The sequence below is a fragment of the Haliotis rubra genome, unplaced genomic scaffold (assembly GCF_003918875.1).
Source record: "Haliotis rubra isolate DU_JTF1 unplaced genomic scaffold, ASM391887v1 Scf999, whole genome shotgun sequence".
In the NCBI taxonomy this organism is placed as follows: Eukaryota; Metazoa; Mollusca; class Gastropoda; order Lepetellida; family Haliotidae; genus Haliotis; species Haliotis rubra.
The window spans coordinates 251,870-271,375 of record NW_025767744.1 but is presented as its reverse complement, the minus strand read 5'-3'; the positions used below and the strand labels follow the sequence as shown (position 1 = coordinate 271,375).

The 19,506-nt window shown below is 47.5% G+C and overlaps 1 protein-coding gene across 1 annotated transcript in view; it reads right to left on the bottom strand.

Moving 5' to 3' along the window:
- Window positions 1–19,506, bottom strand: part of LOC124265848 (small subunit processome component 20 homolog) — a 132,286-nt gene that overhangs the window by 59,963 nt on the left and 52,817 nt on the right. Inside the window, 3 exon segments of the mRNA XM_046700690.1 lie at window positions 7,045–7,126; window positions 8,860–9,026; window positions 9,663–9,788. Of these exon segments, the coding sequence (XP_046556646.1) occupies window positions 7,045–7,126; window positions 8,860–9,026; window positions 9,663–9,788 (375 nt within the window).

The window sequence follows — 19,506 nt, the reverse complement described above, 5'->3', positions numbered from 1 at the left end:
ACGAGTTACCTCCCTTCCACAAGCGGGAGCGAGAGCCACCCGAACCCATGTGCCTCACTCTCTCCTCATATACTGAGGCCCAACATTTGAATTTTCAGGGAAATCCAAAGTGTTAAGTGGGGGAGGGCGGGAGGGCTTACCTCATGAGTCAGGATAAGTATAAAATATTAATTTTACTCTAAAAATTTCATATTTTTCCTTATCCTGACTCATGCTTATTGCTTGTAGAATCCCTACGGATAGGAGGTGGGATTATATATACTTTGGATTTTACTAATTAGTGATTTGAACTGAGATGATTGTAATAACCCTATGGGAACTTCATAAAGGCACTGAACTGAAGAATTCCTGCTGTAACTTATCAGCTGCCATATAAAGGTTATTACAATTTACTTATTATGATAAAAGTATATATAATATTAATACAATGCTTAAGACTAATAGACTTAAGCTTGTTAATATGATAGCATAAACTCCTTAGAGTTTGTTAGCTAAAATACTTTTATGATATAAACATAGTACTGAGCTTAAGATATGATTAAACTTAAGCTAAATATATAATAGCAAAAACTCCTTAGAGTTTATCAGCTAATATACTTTTTTTATGAAGTAAACATAGTACTAAGCTTAAGATATGAATAAACTGAAGCTATATATATAATAGCAAAACTTCGTAGAGTTTGTTAGCTAATATATTTTACAATGTAACCATAATGCTTAAGATATGATGAAACTTAAGGTAACTATATAATAGCAAAAACTCTTTAGAGTTTGTTAGCTAATATACTTATATGATATAAACATAGTACTGAGCTTTAAGATATGAATAAACTTAAGCTACATATATAATAGCAAAAACTCCGTAGAGTTTGTTAGCTAATACATGTTATAATGTAACCATAATGCTTAAGATATGATGAAACTTAAGCTAAATATATAATAGCAAAAAAACTCTTTAGAGTTTGTTAGCTAATATACTTATATGATATAAACATAGTACTGAGCTTAAGATATGAATAAACTTAAGCTACATATATAATAGCAAAAACTCCGTAGAGTTTGTTAGCTAATATATTTTTATGATATGAGTATAGTACTGTGTTTAATATATAATGAACTTAAGCTACATATATAATAGCAAAAAACTCTGTAGAGTTTGTTAGCTAATACATTTATAATGTAACCATAGTACTGAGCTTAAGATATGATTAACTTAAGCTAAATATATAATAACAAACTCCGTAGAGTTGTTAGCTTATATATTGTATGATATAATAACCATAGTACTGAGCTTAAGATAATAAAAGAACTTAAGCAAAATATATATAGCATGTAGCTATTTAGTACTGTTATAAGATAAGTAAAATCTGTAAGATTGACTTATCTTCTCGAGAACTGTCAACTGTTGTCTGAGGACCATGGGACCCGAATTGGTGGATACCTGAGGCGTCCTCGGTGGTGATATCTCTCAGATAGTGGTTGGCAAACACCATATCGGATCTCAGAAATAACCCTCCATTATTTCAATAGCATTTGTGTAGAGCAATGTAGATGTTAGCTCTAATATCATGAGGATTAGAAGCTCATGGAGGGTCGATCCTGCAGTCTTGTAGGCCGCGTGGTATGACAGTTCTGATCCAAAGGGAGATAGTAGTGCATTGAGACTTCCGTCTGCGTAGCTTGATAGAGAAATAAATCTCTTGCATTTTCCCTCCTGTTTGGCTCGGTGGAGATATATTTTCAGTGCTCTTACTGGCCATCGTGATAGATTCATCGTATCATGGGTCCAAGTATATCATCAAAGCGTGTTCATAAACCTCACTTGTGAGGTGTTGGAGCACTATATTCAGATCCCAAGTTGGAGGCGTGAAACTTCCGTTTTAATCCTCAATCGAGGCTTCGTAGCAAAGCGCGAGTAACTGGGTTAGATTAACTTGGCGCCCGTTCTCAGTTATGATAGAGCTATTGCTGCAAGATAGGTGGACAAGTTGAGCCTTATAAAATCTTAGTCTGACGTAGATAACATAAGTAGTCCGCCACTTGAGGATGAGTAGCATATCTAGCTGTAAATCCTTCCTTTGCAGCATAATTGACAAACTGTGCCATTTGTCATCATTATAAGTTGCCAGTTGAGTTCACGCCCAGGGGCAAGCTAGACTGCTTTGCGCTCTGGCTGAATAACTTGTTATTCAGACCGCATATGATACAATCCATACGTGAAGTTGGAATATATCTGGCTTTCCGTCGCGCTTGTTTGGTGTCGCGGATGTATTAACAGATTCGAGCACTCTGTAAGATGTAGTATTGGTTGTCCGATTTCTTGAATAAGAGTTGGAAACCACGTTCTCGCTGGTCAGTAGGCCGTGACCAAATTCAGATGGAGGCTCTGCTTTTGACTGATTTTGAGTAAACTTGTGAGATTAACGCTGGTGGCGGAAAAGCGTCTGCGCGTTGAGTCCTTCCACGATATGCTTAGTGCGTCTGTTGCCAATGCTAGTGGGTCTGGAACTGGCGATCTGAATGTTGTCAGTTGTTTGTTGAATCGAGTGGTAAATAGGTCTATTAGTGTAGTTCCTATTTCCTTGATAATTTGAGTGAATATCTCTGTATGGAGCATTCATTCTGTCGGCGATGGTATGTGTGGCCGAGAGAGAGCGTCTGCTATCACATTCTTTGCTCCTGGAATGTGATATGCTCTGACATGTATGTTGAGATTGTCGATTAAATCGAACAATTGAAAACAGAGTCGATATGTTCGGGGACCTGGTTGAGCTTAGTTTGTTCACATAAAAGCGCCACTGTCGAATTGACTGTGTGAATCATCCACTGGGTATACTGTAGTAAGTTGCTCCAGTGCATTAAAGGCGTTTATTACTGCTTGCATCTCTAGCAGATTTATGTGTAATTTGTTCTCTTGATTGCTCATAGCCCTGATGCCGTCCTGTTGGCAAGATGGGCTCCCCAACCTATAGTGACACATCTGAAAGTGTTATCGATTCCAGCTCTATTAGCGAGGCGCCTATTCAAACATTGATCTCTTGGTCCACCATAGTAGATGAGGTTTGACCTGAACCCGGTGAATTGAGCGGTAGAGATTCGTCTAGATCTTGAATTGATGATGACTTGTAGCGGATGTAATTGTAGTCTGCCTCTGCCTGTCATGTCTTGAGCTGAGCTGAAGTCGTAACCCCAACAGACTCTGTCACTGTCGTAGTGGTAGCGGAGATAGTAAGGCTTAATGGAAATGACTGTTGGATCTTGATCCATGGTTCTCGGTACAATTATACGATTCTGCGCCGTTACAAATCAAAACCTAGAATTAGCAGATCTTGCGAAGGTTCTAGGTCCAACTTAAGTAGGTTTACTAACCATCTAGTTGTGTTAGTAGCTTGATGATGAATTCAACTGTAGTCTGAGGCGCTATGGATTTGGATCCATTTGTATCCCGTCGTCGAGGTAAATTAAGCTCTTGCGAAGTGCTTGGCGATGTAGGTGCACAACCAGGGGTGACTGCCATCGTTGAACTTTATGTAAAAATCGCCTGACTGCGTGCCTCGTCCTTACTTGACAGGGGAGGTCTCTAACCTCAAGAAGGCAGCCCAATCATGAAGGTTCAGATTAGCTGGACTGTAAGGAGGCTTGCTTTCGTTCACTGATATATTGTTGTCACTTGCAACCTATGTGTTGAACTGTGAACTATGATCGACCTCTGCGTAGGGGCGTTGTCCATCTCGGTCCAATCAGAACAAGGCATTTTGATTCTGTAAAGTACCCGCGCTGTGATGTCACCGGTGTAGCAGGAAAAGGAACCTTGTATAATATAGTGCCGTCGTTGATATTAGAACAATCGTCGGTCTTCACCGTAGCTTCCTGAAGTTACCCGAGTGACCCGCGTGTTTGAGGGTTGATGGTAAGCAGCGAAACCTCGGTAGCGAAATACCTCGCTCTGTAATATTAATGCTGGGTAGGTTATTTTCCAGGCTGTCGTGAAAGTAACTTCAGTCTTGAAGATAATTCCGACTTCCTTATATAAGGTTCAATAAACCTTGCAAGTTGTCAGCTTGTAGACTGTTAAAGCTGAACTTGTTGTACATATTTCTTCTCAGGAAATCATTGGCGATTATGAGTTTTACTTCGTTGTAACAAGGCTGCTGTTCAATTTAGTTATTGAATTGTCTGCAGATCTGCGTAATGGTCGCATGTAGATAATCGTATCGTAGTAGGTAGTCGGCGAAGATCCTTAATTAGGCTCTTCATCTGTTGATAAATTAATACAGCGGCGTTCTGTGTTGTAAATAGCCTGTGCAATTGTCTTAGCGTAGGCTTGTAGGCGGCATATGGCTTACAGTTGATAGACAACTCATGCGATGTCTTGAGCGGACTGGCGAGTGGCTATATATGGCCAGTGGCTAGTATATGGAGACCTTGGAGGAGACTTCCTCGTGACGCCGGGACTTAGCGAAGATCTCGATAGCGCTTCTAGATCTTCTGGGTGAAATAGACTTGGAGCCACTTAGCCTTAGCGACCTTCCTTGAAAGTGTCGAGTCAGAGTCCGATCAATATATGGCGCTTGCCCATGAGCGACCTCTGTGTTCTACAGGGTGTGGGCTCGTGGCGCTCCTTCTCTCCTCTCAGCGATGTCCCTCTCAACTGGTGAGGCTCTAGCTCCTTCCGGCGGGCTGACCTGGGACTTCCTTAGCGAAGTGTCTAGAGTCCGATCAATATATGGCTTGCTTGCTTGAGCGAGCGACCTCTGTGTTCTACAGGGTGTGGGCTCGTGGCGCTCCGCAACTCTATATATGGCGCTTGCTTCGCGAGCGACCTCTGTGTTCTACAGGGTGTGGGCTCGGCGGCGCTCCGCGCAACTCAATATATGGCTTGCTTCAGCGAGCGACCTCTGTGTTCTACAGGGTGTAGGCTCGTGGCGCTCCTTCTCCAGCGATGTCCCTCGCAACTAGTGAGGTCCCTAGCTCCTTGGCGGAGGCTGACCTGGGACTTCCTTAGCGAAGTGTTAAGCTACGGGCTGGGTTGCCCTTGCGGAGCGGGCGTCTGTGGGCTCAAAGGCCCTACAGCGAAGCCAAAGGCGGGCTCTAAGGCCCTGTATGACTTAGTATGGGGTGGGCTCTGAGGCCCGTGGCTCTGAGGCCTCTGTAAGCATGTAACGGTCTTCCATCAGCCTCATGATTTGGTTGACCAGGTCGTCTGGGATGGTCTGCGCTGGCGTTGAGGGTGTCCTCTCTGTGATAGTGGCCGGGACCCTCAGTTATAATCTCCGGCGTCAGCGTAGGCATCTCTGATTGCATGTTGATCTGCGCTGAAGTGGCGGTAGCGATACTGGTCACTTCTTATGACATACATCTGGAATGATAATCGAAATGTCATCATCATATAAACATAATTCTGAATATCAGAAGCAAAGTTTTTTTTTTTGGGGGTTTTGGTAGCCTTCATTGGATTTCCCTTTGGCGAGGCTGTAGACCTGGGGGTTCGAATGCGTTGAGATGGCGTGGAAGCTCTTCTAGTTTTAGACTGTGATGAAGGAGCGTCCTGGGAAGCAGGTAAACTTCTAGGATATAGCGGACTGCGTCCCACGCTTATCCCGAAGGTAACTCAGGATATATCTGACTCGATCTATTAGCCATGACTGAAGATTGTTTCGAGATTTATCTGCCTTCCGTCTCAAAGCGGAACATAAATATTTATCAAAGGCAGAAATTGGTAAAATTAATACATAATTTACAGCGAGAAACAATAGAACATGGAGTAATGCAACTAGGGCATTTTAAATGTGGATCGGTAGCAGAGTAGCGTAATTTACAAACAGTGCAGATTTTTATTAGCATGAAACTGCTGAGTAAACCACGGCGAACCGTGAATCAAGCAGCAGAAACACGAATAATTATCAATGCATGTTGAATAATGATACTAGTTACACCTCTATAGATGAATATAAGAGGTAACAAACTAAATATAAATAAAGGATATAGTGTGCAGGGAGACACAGGTGCTCTCCGTCTTGCTCACTGGTGAAGAAGAAGGAGAGTGAGGCACATGGGTTCAGGTGGTGCCCCTCGTTCAGCTTGTGGAAGGGAGGTAACTTCGTGGTGGGTACTAATGAGTGATTTTTATTGAAGGGAACTTCAATTGGGAGATACAAGTGTTCCACTAGGTTAGCAAGAAGAAGAAGACAAGCAATAAGCATGAGTCAGGATAAGGAAAAATACTTTAAAATATGCATATATTCAACTTCTGAACTCCTAATATGATTAGCTGGGCTGTCATATATTCACCTTCTGAACTCCTAATATGATAAGCTGGGCTGTCATATATTCACCTTCTGAACTCCTAATATGATAAGCTGGGCTGTCATATATTCACCTTCTGAACTCCTAATATGATAAGCTGGGCTGTCATATATTCATTCTTGAACTCTAATATGATAAGCTGGCTGTCATATATTCAACTTCTGAACTCCTAATATGATAAGCTGGGCTGTCATATATTCAACTTCTACTCCTAATATGATAAGCTGGGCTGTCATATATTCACCTTCTGAACTCCTAATATGATAAGCTGGCTGTCCAATTCTGAACTCCTAATATGATAAGCCATATTCTACAATATGCTATCTTGTCATGCATTCACCTTCTGAACTATATATTCACCTTCTGAACTCCTAATATGATAAGTGGTGTCATATATGTATAATCAAGTTTCACATTTGAAGACAAAACACGCACTGCCAGCAGTATGCTTGTAGTATCAATGTCGGTAACAAAGACATGCTTATCTTCAGAGCTAGTTTGTTTCTTATGCCTATTGTTGGCAATACAGCTGAAACTTAAGTCTCCTGGCGGTAACAAAGCACTGATGGAGAAGTTTGTTTCTTGTGCCTATTTTGCCAATATGTGAAACTTCTTCTTTAAAATGGCACTGATGTATTGAAGACAACTAAACCAGGCAAATTGGGCCAGTGAATACGTGACCACAGGCAGTCAACGACAAGAGACAGAACCTGACTGAATGATATGAGTCTAATCACTCACCCTCTCATTCTCCTCAGGGGAAATACGTTCTCTATATCTATAGTCTCAGATACCTTCATTACCATGGCAACAGGGTCATCTGTAAAACACAAAGAGAAAGTTTGTTAAATGGAACATAATAAGTAAGAACTACTACAAAAGGAATTATATATATGTTTCAAATATTTGTCAAAAAGTTTATTAATTAACCAAAAGACAGAGAAAAGTGTGTCAAAGAAATGGAAAATTAGTTTCAAATATTGAAAGAAGATGTTACTTGTCATGTATGTCAAGAAAACTGGACATATACTACCCATCAAAAGTTTAGACTCACTAGTGTAAATGTAACCACTTTCTCCAGTCAACTGTTTTAAACTAGAGTTTGCAAAATATTCCATACTGTCTAAACGTAATATTTACACATGAACTGAAGTATTGTAAAACAAATTTGTAACGTTGAAAAGATTATTGTCATGAATTCAATAAATGATGAAACTCAGTGAAAATTGGTGAATTCTTAAGAGTGAGTGAGTGAGTGAGTTTGGTTTCACGGCGGACAACACCAGAAATGGGCTTAACACATTGTACCCATGTGGGGAATCAAACCCGGGTCTTCAGCATGACGAGCGAATACCTTAACCACTAGGCTACCCCACCACCCCTGAATTCTTAAGAAAACTTTACACCAAAACGCAGCTGTTCACATGCACAATATTTGCACCTGTTTTTCAGCAATTTGATGATTGATCCTCACGCAATTCATCTGCATAAGGTTGCAGTTGATTCCCCCAAGTTAGTGGAGAAATTCATCTTCGATGTAATCTCATATTTATATACATAACATATAGTGAGTGCTTTAAGTGAGTCTAAACTTTTGATGGGTAGTATATCTATGATATCCCAAACCATTTTGTTTCTGCTAAATCAGTATACAGTATATCAGTCTATCAGCTATTGAAGACCCAAATTGCACTGCAGATAATATTCCAGTTCCATTAACAACACAAACCAATATGCTTACATATATTTAGACTAGGAATTCATGGAGCATAGTCTCCAGAAGCACTGGACAAACACGGTGGCCATTATGACCACACATTTCCCACCCTCTGTCCTTGATCTCAACAGGCTACGCAGTGAATCAAGACTTTGTAATTAGTGTCATCTGTCAAATGCAGACGTTGTCTCTGTATAACTACTGGGAGAGGAATCACTAAGTCTTATACATAATGAATGCTGATTTAACATAGAAAGTGCCACATGAACGACTCAAAGGATTCTGCCAACTCGTGTAAAAATACTTGGAAACTGTACAATCTTCGATGGTGGCAAACATACTTCATATGCACATGCCTTATTTGGAATGTTCTACTGCTTTCATGAAAGTGAGAGCATTCATAGGAAATGTGAAGTATATCCAGACTAAAACTAGTTCTAAATTCATAATACATACATATAATATATAAAACCCTGTCAACGAAGGACAGTAAAATTACTAGATTATCACAAAATGAGTTAAAACTAGCTTGCATATATCTTTAAAAGTAGAAAACTATTTTGGGACAATACAATGTAAAAATGGGCTATAGATCGCCAGCAACTGAAGATGTATATTAAGAAGGCAAACAACATCATGGAACAAACGGCTGTCATCCCATTTTATATCATGAATTTCATGGTGTTATTGTTTTCTTATTAATTTTTCAAATTCAAGATGCATTTTAAATAAGGGGAAAGCTCTCACATCAGTCTGGTGATGCATCAGTTTCCGTATTCACAGAACATCATATGATGATAACCGATTTCAGATTAATGCGACTGCCTATGATTTACCTTGTACAAAGTTGAGCAAGGGCTGGAACACGAGATCAAGGAAAACCTTGAGTTCTGCTGTGCTGCACCCAGCCAGGAAGCGGAACACAACAGCACGTCGGACATTACTCTTGGCTTTCCCTGCCGTCTCCTTGCCAATACGACTCTGCATTCGCCCATACAGAACCCTGCAACCGATGACATTAAAACTGTCACATTCCTCCTGGCCATCAAACTACAAAGGAAACTAGACAGGGCATAGGGTGATAAAAATTTCAAAACATTGCAAAAGTTATTATGAAATCTAACAGTACTGTACTCTACTCATGACATTATAAATTAATTTCAAAGCTCTACAGCAAATATGAGGGTTGTGTAACTTATGAGTACAGTCTAAGTAAACTTAGGCTCAGTATTATTCGTTAATCGGGTTTGTTAGACTCAGTATAACAGTGTAACGAATAATACTGAGCCTAAGTTTACTTAGACGGCTTATGAATAGTGACTTCTTTGAGTTGCATTGTAGAAGTTGAGAAGTACAACATAGACAACCTTCATACATAATTACTTTATATTTCATGAATGCGACTTTTCGGTACAGACTCTTGTACCGTCATTCTTGCTTGACAATGGTACAAGTATCTGTACCGAAATGTCGCACTCACAAAATACAAAGAATCCATGAAGTTTGTCTAATCAATGTTCTATGTGCCTCTAGTTATGTAGGCTCCTGGCTTCCTAATATTCCACACTACAATGTCAGGTGATGCATAGTGTCCAGCAATACACAGTCCAACAAGTCCCTACATGTACAACCTCCTTACCCCATGAGTACTGGCAGGAGGTTCTGTCTGTGATCCGCTTTGATCTGCGTGTTGCCAGGGTCGATACTGAATGCTATTATTTCCTCCTTAAATGTCTTGTCATCAAGCAGTCGGGAAAAATTCTCTCTAAAACACAGAATATATATGTGATATAATGCAAGTATTCACATCCGGAAACAGACGCATCTGTTTGCAAAACAGTGAAATACTCATTCACCTCACTTGAAAGAAATTTAACCAAACCTGAAGAGGTTTTCAATTCTTCGAAGAGAGTCGTCCTTGGGGTACATATTATGCATTTTCCAAGCTGAAAATGTCCTGTGACAGTTGTATCAATGTTTTTGAATAAAAAGATTGTACAATAAATAAACTCCTTTATTTATTATACGGCCCCCACCTACGGAGTTACCTCCCGTTACGCATGCGCACCAACTGGGTAAGCTCCTAGGCCCGTATCATCATTCCTTCTGCTGAATATATCAGTGAACAGAATTGCGGGGAGGCCGGGAGGCCCACTACCCTAAGGGCGACTCTCTTGAAGAATTTAAAACCTCTTCAGGTTTGGTTAATTCTTCTTCATAGAGATCGTCCTTGGGGTACATATTACTAGTATGCATAAACACAGACTCCCAAAGACCGGAGGAGGCCAGGAGGAGGAATTCTGTCCAAGCACACACAAATAGCGATCATTATCATGGAAAAAAAATTGAACAGAGCGCCATCACACTCACCTGTCACTTGTCCCAGTTGGCTTCCTTCACAGAGGCATTATGGGAGGGAACTGACAGGGGCGAATTGTGCACAAAAGAGCGACCTCCATACGTTTAGCATAGTCAATGCACATGAATGCGAATGTCAACAAAACCCCACCCACCACGTGTCGATTAGTGAGCACCGTGGGAATGTCAAAACCGCTCAATCGACTTAATAACTCCTGAGAGAATCGAAAGGGGTAGTTAGCTCCTAGTAGCGGATAGTCAATAATACACATTATTGTACAGCAGCGTCAATAAACAAACCAATGAACCAAGACTCACTTGGTCAGGGTGGCAGGACACTGTCCACTGGAGAGAACAAACGGCCAAAGCTTCGCCGCGATTACGGGAATGTGTATCGAGCTGATAGTGCCGTATAAGCGTCTTGGCCGGCTCCAAATAGCGGCAGAGCAGATCTCTTCAATGGGGAGTGCCGATGCAAAAGCTTTTGATGCGGCTACTGCCCTGACCGAGTGAGCCTTCAACCCCTCAGGGGGAGGCTTGCCCTTAGCCTGATAAGCGGCACAAATACCGCGAAAGCGAGCCAGCGAGACAAAGACTTTAGCGTCTTCACGGACATCCAACGGGTGAGTGCTCGTAGGAGAGAGGTCCCGATGTGGAAGGCTGGGTAAGAGTGGGAAGTTCGATAGGAGCTGTCACATGGAAAGGCGTGATCGACCTTCGGGCGGTAAGTATCCGGGAGGCGAATACTGACACGATCAGTGTGAAACACAGTCAGCGCCGGGTCGGACGACATAGCATGTAAATCGCCGACCCTACGTCCAGATGTTACCGCCACCAGAAAAACAGCCTTCCAAGTTAACAACTGAATGGAAATAGCCGTGCGTGTGAGAAAGTAGGACCGACAGCCAATCGAGCACAATTGACAAATCCCAAAGGTGGACTGGTTAAGCCTGAGAGCAGGTCGAACCCGTTCAGCGCCAGCGAAAGCGTTAATGCGAGAGGTGCTGCCCCAGAAGAGCACCATCGACAGGGGTGTGAAAAGTGGAAATAGCGGTGGAGTAGCCCTGCGGTGGTCGAAGCCGCCAGGCCTTCTTCCAAGCGAGCTTGCAAAAACTCCAATACTCGGACTAAATCCGCGAGAAAAGGGATCTGCAATCCCCTATCTGAGCATGGCTGCCATAGCGGACCACCTATCCTCATACTGAGCGTTTGTGAATCCATACCGAAGCCAGAATTGTGTCTGCAACTGCTGCAGGAATTCAGCGTGCCTCGAGGTTAGACCTGACAGAGGCCAAGCCACCCACTGAATCCGTGGATTTGGGTGGGCAGCTCCGTTCTGAGTGAGAATGTCCGGTTGTTAAGGTAATAGAACAGGAGGCTGAGCCAGAAACCTGAGAATTACCGGAAACCAGCTCTGTGATGGCCAAAGCGGTGCCAGTAGCACAAGCAGCCGAGCTGGCTGGGTGGACAGCTGTGAAAGGACACAGGGAATGAGTGGTAACGGCGGGAACGCCCAGAGCACTTTGCCCGTCCAATCCAGCAGGAAGGCGTCGGCAGCCAACGCCCCTGGGTCCGGTATTCGAGAGCAGAACACGGGTGTCTGATTCGTCCCGCCGGACGCAAACAGATCCACCTGGAGCGACCGTTACAACTGGGAGATTACTCTGAAAATCTGCCTGTCGAGCATCCACTGCGTCTTGGGGCCAGGATCGGCGAAGGCGTGTCTGCTCGCACGTTCTCCAGCCCCGGGAGATAAACAGGGAGTACCTGACAATCGTACTGGTCGCACCAGAGGAGGAGCGCTCGGGACACCGTGCCGCCCCGCTTCAGGATGTACGACATGGCCGTCTGGTTGTCGAACTGAAGACGGACTACATGGCCACGGACATGCTCTCTGAAGCACTCGAAAACCAACCAGCTCTCAGTTCCAACATGTTGATGTGAAGGTGGGCTTTGGCTTCGGACCAGAGTCCGGACGCCGACAGACTGCCCAGAACACCCCCCCAGCCCGTGAGGGACGCATCGGTCTGAACTGTGAGAGCTGGCGTCGGGATTTCCAAGGGGAACCCCCTGGTGAGATTCCCGACAGTTGTCCACCACTGAAGGTGAGGTGTCAACCACTCGGGGACTGTGAGACTGCGCTCCAGATCCTCCGTGTGAGTCCACAGCCGAGCCAAAGCTTCTCCCGAACTCTGGTGATCGGTCGGGGCGACAAGGAAGCGAGATCCTTGTTTGTTTGGAATCGCACCCCAAGAAAAACCGAGTCCTGGGTGGGTACCAGGTCGGATTTCTTGAGGTTGATGATCCACCCCAGGCGAATTAGAATGTCTATCACTGTGTGAGTAGCATCTGGACTTCGCTGGCTGTGTTAGTGCTCCGAGCAACCAGTCGTCGAGGTAAGGGTAACAACGCCTTCCTTACTTGGCGGCGAGGGTAGCTTGGTGAACATGAGCTTGGTGAACACCGTTGGGGCAGTCGATATGCCGAAGGGGAGCACCCTGAATTGGTAATACATCCGTCGTAAGAGAACCGAAGGTACTGCTTGAACGATGGATGTATGGGCACATCTGAATCACGCATCCTTTAGGTCGATTGGCGTGAGCCAATCGCCGGGCTGAACAGATGAGATCACCGGCGCGAGTGTCTCCATCTTGAAGGATGGTACTTCTAGCATCGCGGTTCAACCCCTTGAGGTTGAGAATGGGGCGGAACCCGCGTCTTTCTTCGGGCGAGGAAGTGCGTGGAGTAAAATCCGCCTGTTCCTCTCGGTGGAATGCGGCTCGATTAGCGGACTTGTCCAGCAGAGCCTGAACCGTCGCATAATATGTCCGCCCTTGCCTGACATGGCGGCACCGGAGTCGCGGCGTATGCGGTGAAGTCGGCGGACCTCGCTTCCACAGTGGTAAATGGCCGATGTTGGCGGTGGACAGCACCCAAGCATTGTTGGTAGCCTTCTCCCATTCCGGCAGGAATAGAGAAGCGGCCTCCCACTAGGATATGGGGTAGGGCGTGTCGTTGTCCCTTGTAAGCGGAGCTGACTGGGCGTGACACACGGCTTGAGCGACAGCCTGATGGGTTAACGGGAGGTCGGGGCAGACCTCCCGCGCCCGCGAAAAGGCTGGGAGCTAGTCGACGAGGACTGCTCCTTGCCCCTACCCTTGGCGGACCGGTTCCTCCGCCTACCCCTACCAAAAGCGTCGAAGCCAGCCCGGCAGGCTTCGGGTGTAGGCTGCACCCGGAGGAAAGGTGGAGCAGGCGAAGCGAGACACCCGCAGCTGCTCCAACAAGGCCTTAGAGTCCTTGAAGGAGGTAGCTGCAGCGGCAGCCTCCCGAATGACCTGCTGTGCCCCTGGAAAGAGGGTCGCTCCCAGACGGAATGGGAGGGCCAGCAAGGTCTTCATAGAGATCGTCCTTGGGGTACATATTACTAGTATGCATAAACACAGACTCCCAAAGACCGGAGGCCAGGAGGAGGGAATTCTGTCCAAGCACACACAAATAGCGATCGTATCATGGAAAAAAATTGAACAGACGCCATCACACTCACCTGTCACTTGTCCCAGTTGCGCTTCCGCGAGAGGCATTATGGGAGGGGAACTGACAGGGACGAATTGTGCACAAAGACGACCTCCATACGTTTAGCATAGTCAATCGCACATGGTACGAATGTCAACAAAACCCCACCCACCACGTGTCGATTAGTGAGCACCGTGGGGGAATGTCAAAACCGCTCACAATCGACTTAATAACTCCTGAGAGAATCGAAAGGGGGTAGTTAGCTCCTAGTAGCGGATAGTCAATAATACACATTATTGTACAGCAGCGTCAATAAACAAACCAATGAACCAAGACTCACTTGGTCAGGGTGGCAGGACACTGTCCACTGGAGAGAACAAACGGCCAAAGCTTCGCCGCGATTACGGGAATGTGTATCGAGCTGATAGTGCCGTGATAAAGCGTCTTGGCCGCTCCAAATAGCGGCAGAGCAGATCTCTTTAATGGGAGTGCGATGCAAAAGCCTTTGATCGCGGCTACTGCCTGACCGAAAGTGAGCCTTCAAACCCCTCAGGGGAGGCTTGCCCTTAGCCTGATAAGCGCGGCACAAATACACGAAGCGAGCCAGCGAGACAAAGACTTTAGCGTCTTCACGGACATCCAGCGGGTGAGTGCTTTCGTAGGAGAGGTCCCGATGTGGAAGGCTGGGTAAGAGTGGGAAGTTCGATAGGAGCTGTCACATGGAAAGCGTGATGTCGACCTTGGTGGTAAGTATCCGGGAGGCGAATGCTGACACGATCAGTGTGAAACACAGTCAGCGCGGGTCGGACGACATAGCATGTAAATCGCCGACCCTACGTCCAGATGTTACCGCCACCAGAAAACAGCCTTCCAAGTTAACAACTGAATGGAAATAGCCCGATCGTGTGAAAAGTAGGACGGACAGCCAATGCGAGCACAATTGACAAATCCCAAGGTGGACTGGTTAAGCCTGAGAGCAGGTCGAACCCGTTCAGCCAGCCAGAAGCGTTATGCGAGAGGGTGCTGCCCCAGAAGAGCACCATCGACAGGGGTGTGAAAAGTGGAAATAGCGGTGGAGTAGCCACGAATGGTCGAAGCCGCCAGGCCTTCTTCCAAAGCGAGCTTGCAAAACTCCAATACTCGGACTAAATCCGCAGAAAAGGGATCTGCAATCCCCTATCTGAACATGCGCCACGCATAAGCGGGACCACCAATCCTCATACTGAGCGTTTGTGAATCCGCCTCGAAGCCAGAATTGTGTCTGCAACTGCTGCAGGAATTCCGTGCCTGAGGTTAGACCTGACAGAGGCCAAGCCACCCACTGAATCCGTGGATTTGGGTGGGGCAGCTCCGTTCTGAGTGAGAATGTCCGGTCGTTAAGGTAATAGAACAGGAGGCTGAGCCAGAAACCTGAGAATTACGGAAACCAGCTCTGTGATGTGGCGGTGCCAGTAGCACAAGCAGCCGAGCTGGCTGGGTGGACAGCTGTGAAAGGACACAGGGAATGAGTGGTAGCAGGAACGCATGAGAGCACTTTGCCCGTCCAATCCAGCAGGAAGGCGTCGGCAGCCAGCGCCCTGGGTCGGTTGGCCGAGAGCAGAACACGGGTGTCTGATTAGTCCGCCGGGGCAAACAGATCCACCTGGAACGACCCGTACAACTGGGAGATTACTCTGAAAATCTGCCTGTCGAGCATCCACTCGTGCGGGGCCAGGATCCGGCGAGAGAGCGTGTCTGCTCGCACGTTCTCCAGCCCCGGGAGATAAACAGGGAGTACCTGACAATCGTACTGGTCGCACCAGAGGAGGAGCTCTCGGGACACCGTGCCGCCCTGCTTCAGGATGTACGACATGGCCGTCTGGTTGTCGAACTGAAGACGGACTACATGGCCACGGACATGCTCTCTGAAGCACTCGAAAACCAACCAGCTCTCAGTTCCAACATGTTGATGTGAAGGTGGGCTTTGGCTTCGGACCAGAGTCCGGACGCCGACAGACTGCCCAGAACACCCCCCCAGCCCGTGAGGGACGCATCGGTCTGAACTGTGAGAGCTGGCGTCGGGATTTCCAAGGGGAACCCCCTGGTGAGATTCCCGACAGTTGTCCACCACTGAAGGTGAGGTGTCAACCACTCGGGGACTGTGAGACTGCGCTCCAGATCCTCCGTGTGAGTCCACAGCCGAGCCAAAGCTTCTCCCGAACTCTGGTGATCCGGTCGGGCGACAAGGAAACGAGATCCTTGTTTGTTTGGAATCGCACCCCAAGAAAAACCGAGTCCTGGGTGGGTACCAGGTCGGATTTCTTGAGGTTGATGATCCACCCCAGGCGAATTAGAATGTCTATCACTGTGTGAGTAGCATCTAGACTCGCTGGCTGTGTTAGTGCTCCGAGCAACCAGTCGTCGAGGTAAGGGTAACAACGCCTTCCTTGCGAGCGAGCGAGGGTAGCTTGGTGAACATGAGCTTGGTGAACACCGTTGGGGCAGTCGATATGCGAAGGGGCACCCTGAATTGGTAATACATCCCGTCGTAAGAGAACCGAAGGTACTGCTTGAACGATGGATGTATGAGCACATGCAGAATCGCATCCTTTAGGTCGATTGGCGTGAGCCAATCGCCAGGCTGAACAGATGAGATCACCGGCGCCGAGTGTCTCCATCTTGAAGGATGGTACTTCTAGCATGCGGTTCAACCCCTTGAGGTTGAGAATGGGGCGAAACCCGCCGTCTTTCTTCGACGACGAAAGTGCGTGGAGTAAAATCCGCCTGTTCCTCTCCCGGTGGAATGCGCCGATTGCGGACTTGTCCAGCAGAGCCTGAACTGTCAAGCGCAATATGTCCGCCCTTGCCTGACATGACGGCACCGGAGTGCGCGGCGATATGCGGTGAAGTCGGGCGGACCTCGCTTCCACAGTGGTAAATGGCCGATGTTGACGGTGGACAGCACCCAAGCATTGTTGGTAGCCTTCTCCCATTCCGGCAGGAATAGAGAGCTGACCTCCCACTGGGATATGGGTAGAGGCGTGTGCGTTGTCCCAGAGTAGCGAGCTGACTGGGCGTGACACACGGGCTTGAAGCGACAGCCTGATGGGTTAACGGGAGGTCGGGGCAGACCTCCAGCGCCCGCGAAAAGGCTGGGAGCTAGTCGACGAGGACTGCTCCTTGCCCCTACCCTTGGCGGACCGGTTCCTCCGCCTACCCCTACCAAGCGTCCGAAGCCAGCCGGCAGACTCGGGTGTAGGCTGCACCCCGGCGGAGGAAGGTGGAACGGAAGCGCGGGGACGAGACACCCGCAGCTGCTCCAACAAGGCCTTAGAGTCCTTGAAGGAGGTAGCTGCAGCGGCAGCCTCCCGAATGACCTGCTGTGCCCCTGGAAAGAGGGTCGCTCCCAGACGGAATGGGAGGGCCAGCAAGGTCTTCATAGAGATCGTCCTTGGGGTACATATTACTAGTATGCATAAACACAGACTCCCAAAGACCGGAGGCCAGGAGGAGGGAATTCTGTCCAAGCACACACAAATAGCGATCGTATCATGGAAAAAAATTGAACAGACGCCATCACACTCACCTGTCACTTGTCCCAGTTGCGCTTCCGCGAGAGGCATTATGGGAGGGGAACTGACAGGGACGAATTGTGCACAAAGACGACCTCCATACGTTTAGCATAGTCAATCGCACATGGTACGAATGTCAACAAAACCCCACCCACCACGTGTCGATTAGTGAGCACCGTAGGGGGGAATGTCAAAACCGCTCAGAATCGACTTAATAACTCCTGAGAGAATCGAAGGGGTAGTTAGCTCTAGTAGCGGATAGTCAATAATACACATTATTGTACAGCAGCGTCAATAAACAAACCAATGAACCAAGACTCACTTGGTCAGGGTGGCAGGACACTGTCCACTGGAGAGAACAGAACGGCCAAAGCTCGCACGATTACGGGAATGTGTATCGAGCTGATAGTGCCGTATAAACGTGCTTGGCCGGCTCCAAATAGCGGCAGAGCAGATCTCTTTAATGGGGAGTGCCGATGCAAAAGCCTTTGATGCGGCTACTGCCCTGACCGAGTGAGCCTTCAAACCCCTCAGGGGGAGGCTTGCCCTTAGCCTGATAAGCGGCACAAATACACGAAACGAGCCAGCGAGACAAAGACTTTTAGCGTCTTACGGACATCCAACGGGTGAGTGCTCGTAGGAGAGGTCCCCGATGTGGAAGGCTGGGTAAGAGTGGGAAGTTCGATAGGAGCTGTCACATGGAAAGCGTGATCGACCTTCGGGCGGTAAGTATCCGGGAGGCGAATGCTGACACGATCAGTGTGAAACACAGTCAGCGCCGGGTCGGACGACATAGCATGTAAATCGCCGACCCTACGTCCAGATGTTACCGCCACCAGAAAAACAGCCTTCCAAGTTAACAACTGAATGGAAATAGCCGATACGTGTGAGAAAGTAGGACCGGACAGCCAATCGAGCACAATTGACAAATCCCAAGGTGGACTGGTTCGCCTGAGAGCAGGTCGAACCCGTTCCGCGCCAGCGGGAAAGCGTTATGCGAGGGTGCTGCCCCAGAAGAGCACCATCGACAGGGGTGTGAAAAGTGGAAATAGCGGTGGAGTAGCCACGAATGGTGAAGCAGCCAGGCCTTCTTCCAAAGCGAGCTTGCAAAACTCCAATACTGCCGGACTAAATCCGCGAAAAGGGATCTGCAATCCCCTATCTGAGCATGCCAGCATAGCGGGACCACCTATCCTCATACTGAGCGTTTGTCGAATCCGCCCGCCGAAGCCAGAATTGTGTCTGCAACTGCTGCAGGAATTCGCGTGCCTCGAGTTAGACCTGACAGAGGCCAAGCCACCCACTGAATCCGTGGATTTGGGTGGAAGCTCCGTTCTGAGTGAGAATGTCGATGCGTTAAGGTAATAGAACAGGAGGCTGAGCCAGAAACCTGAGAATTACGGAAACCAGCTCTGTGATGGCCAAAGCGGTGCCAGTAGCACAAGCAGCCGAGCTGGCTGGGTGGACAGCTGTGAAAGGACACAGGGAATGAGTGGTAGCGGCGGGAGCGCCCAGAGCACTTTTGCCCGTCAATCCAGCAGGAAGGCGTGGCAGGCAGCCAGCCCCTGGGTCGGTGACCGAGCAGAACACGGGTGTCTGATTCGTCCGCCCGGGCGCAAACAGATCCACCTGGAGCGACCCGTACAACTGGGAGATTACTCTGAAAATCTGCCTGTCGAGCATCCACTTTCGTCGCGGGGCCAGGATCCGCGCAGGCGTGTCTGCTCGCCGTTCTCCAGCCCGGGAGATAAACAGGGAGTACCTGACAATGCGTACTGAGTGGCTCCAGAGGAGGGCTTCGGGACACCGATGCGCCCTGCTTCAGGATGTATGCGACATGGCCGTCTGGTTGTCGAACTGAAGGCGGACTACATGGCCCGCGGACATGCTCTCTGAAGCACTCGAAAACCAACCAGCTCTCAGTTCCAACATGTTGATGTGAAGGTGGGCTTTGGCTTCGGACCAGAGTCCGGGCGCCGACGAACTGCCAGAACACCCCAGCCCGTGAGGGCGCGCGGTCTGAACTGTGAGAGCTGGCGTCGGGTTTCAAGGGGAACC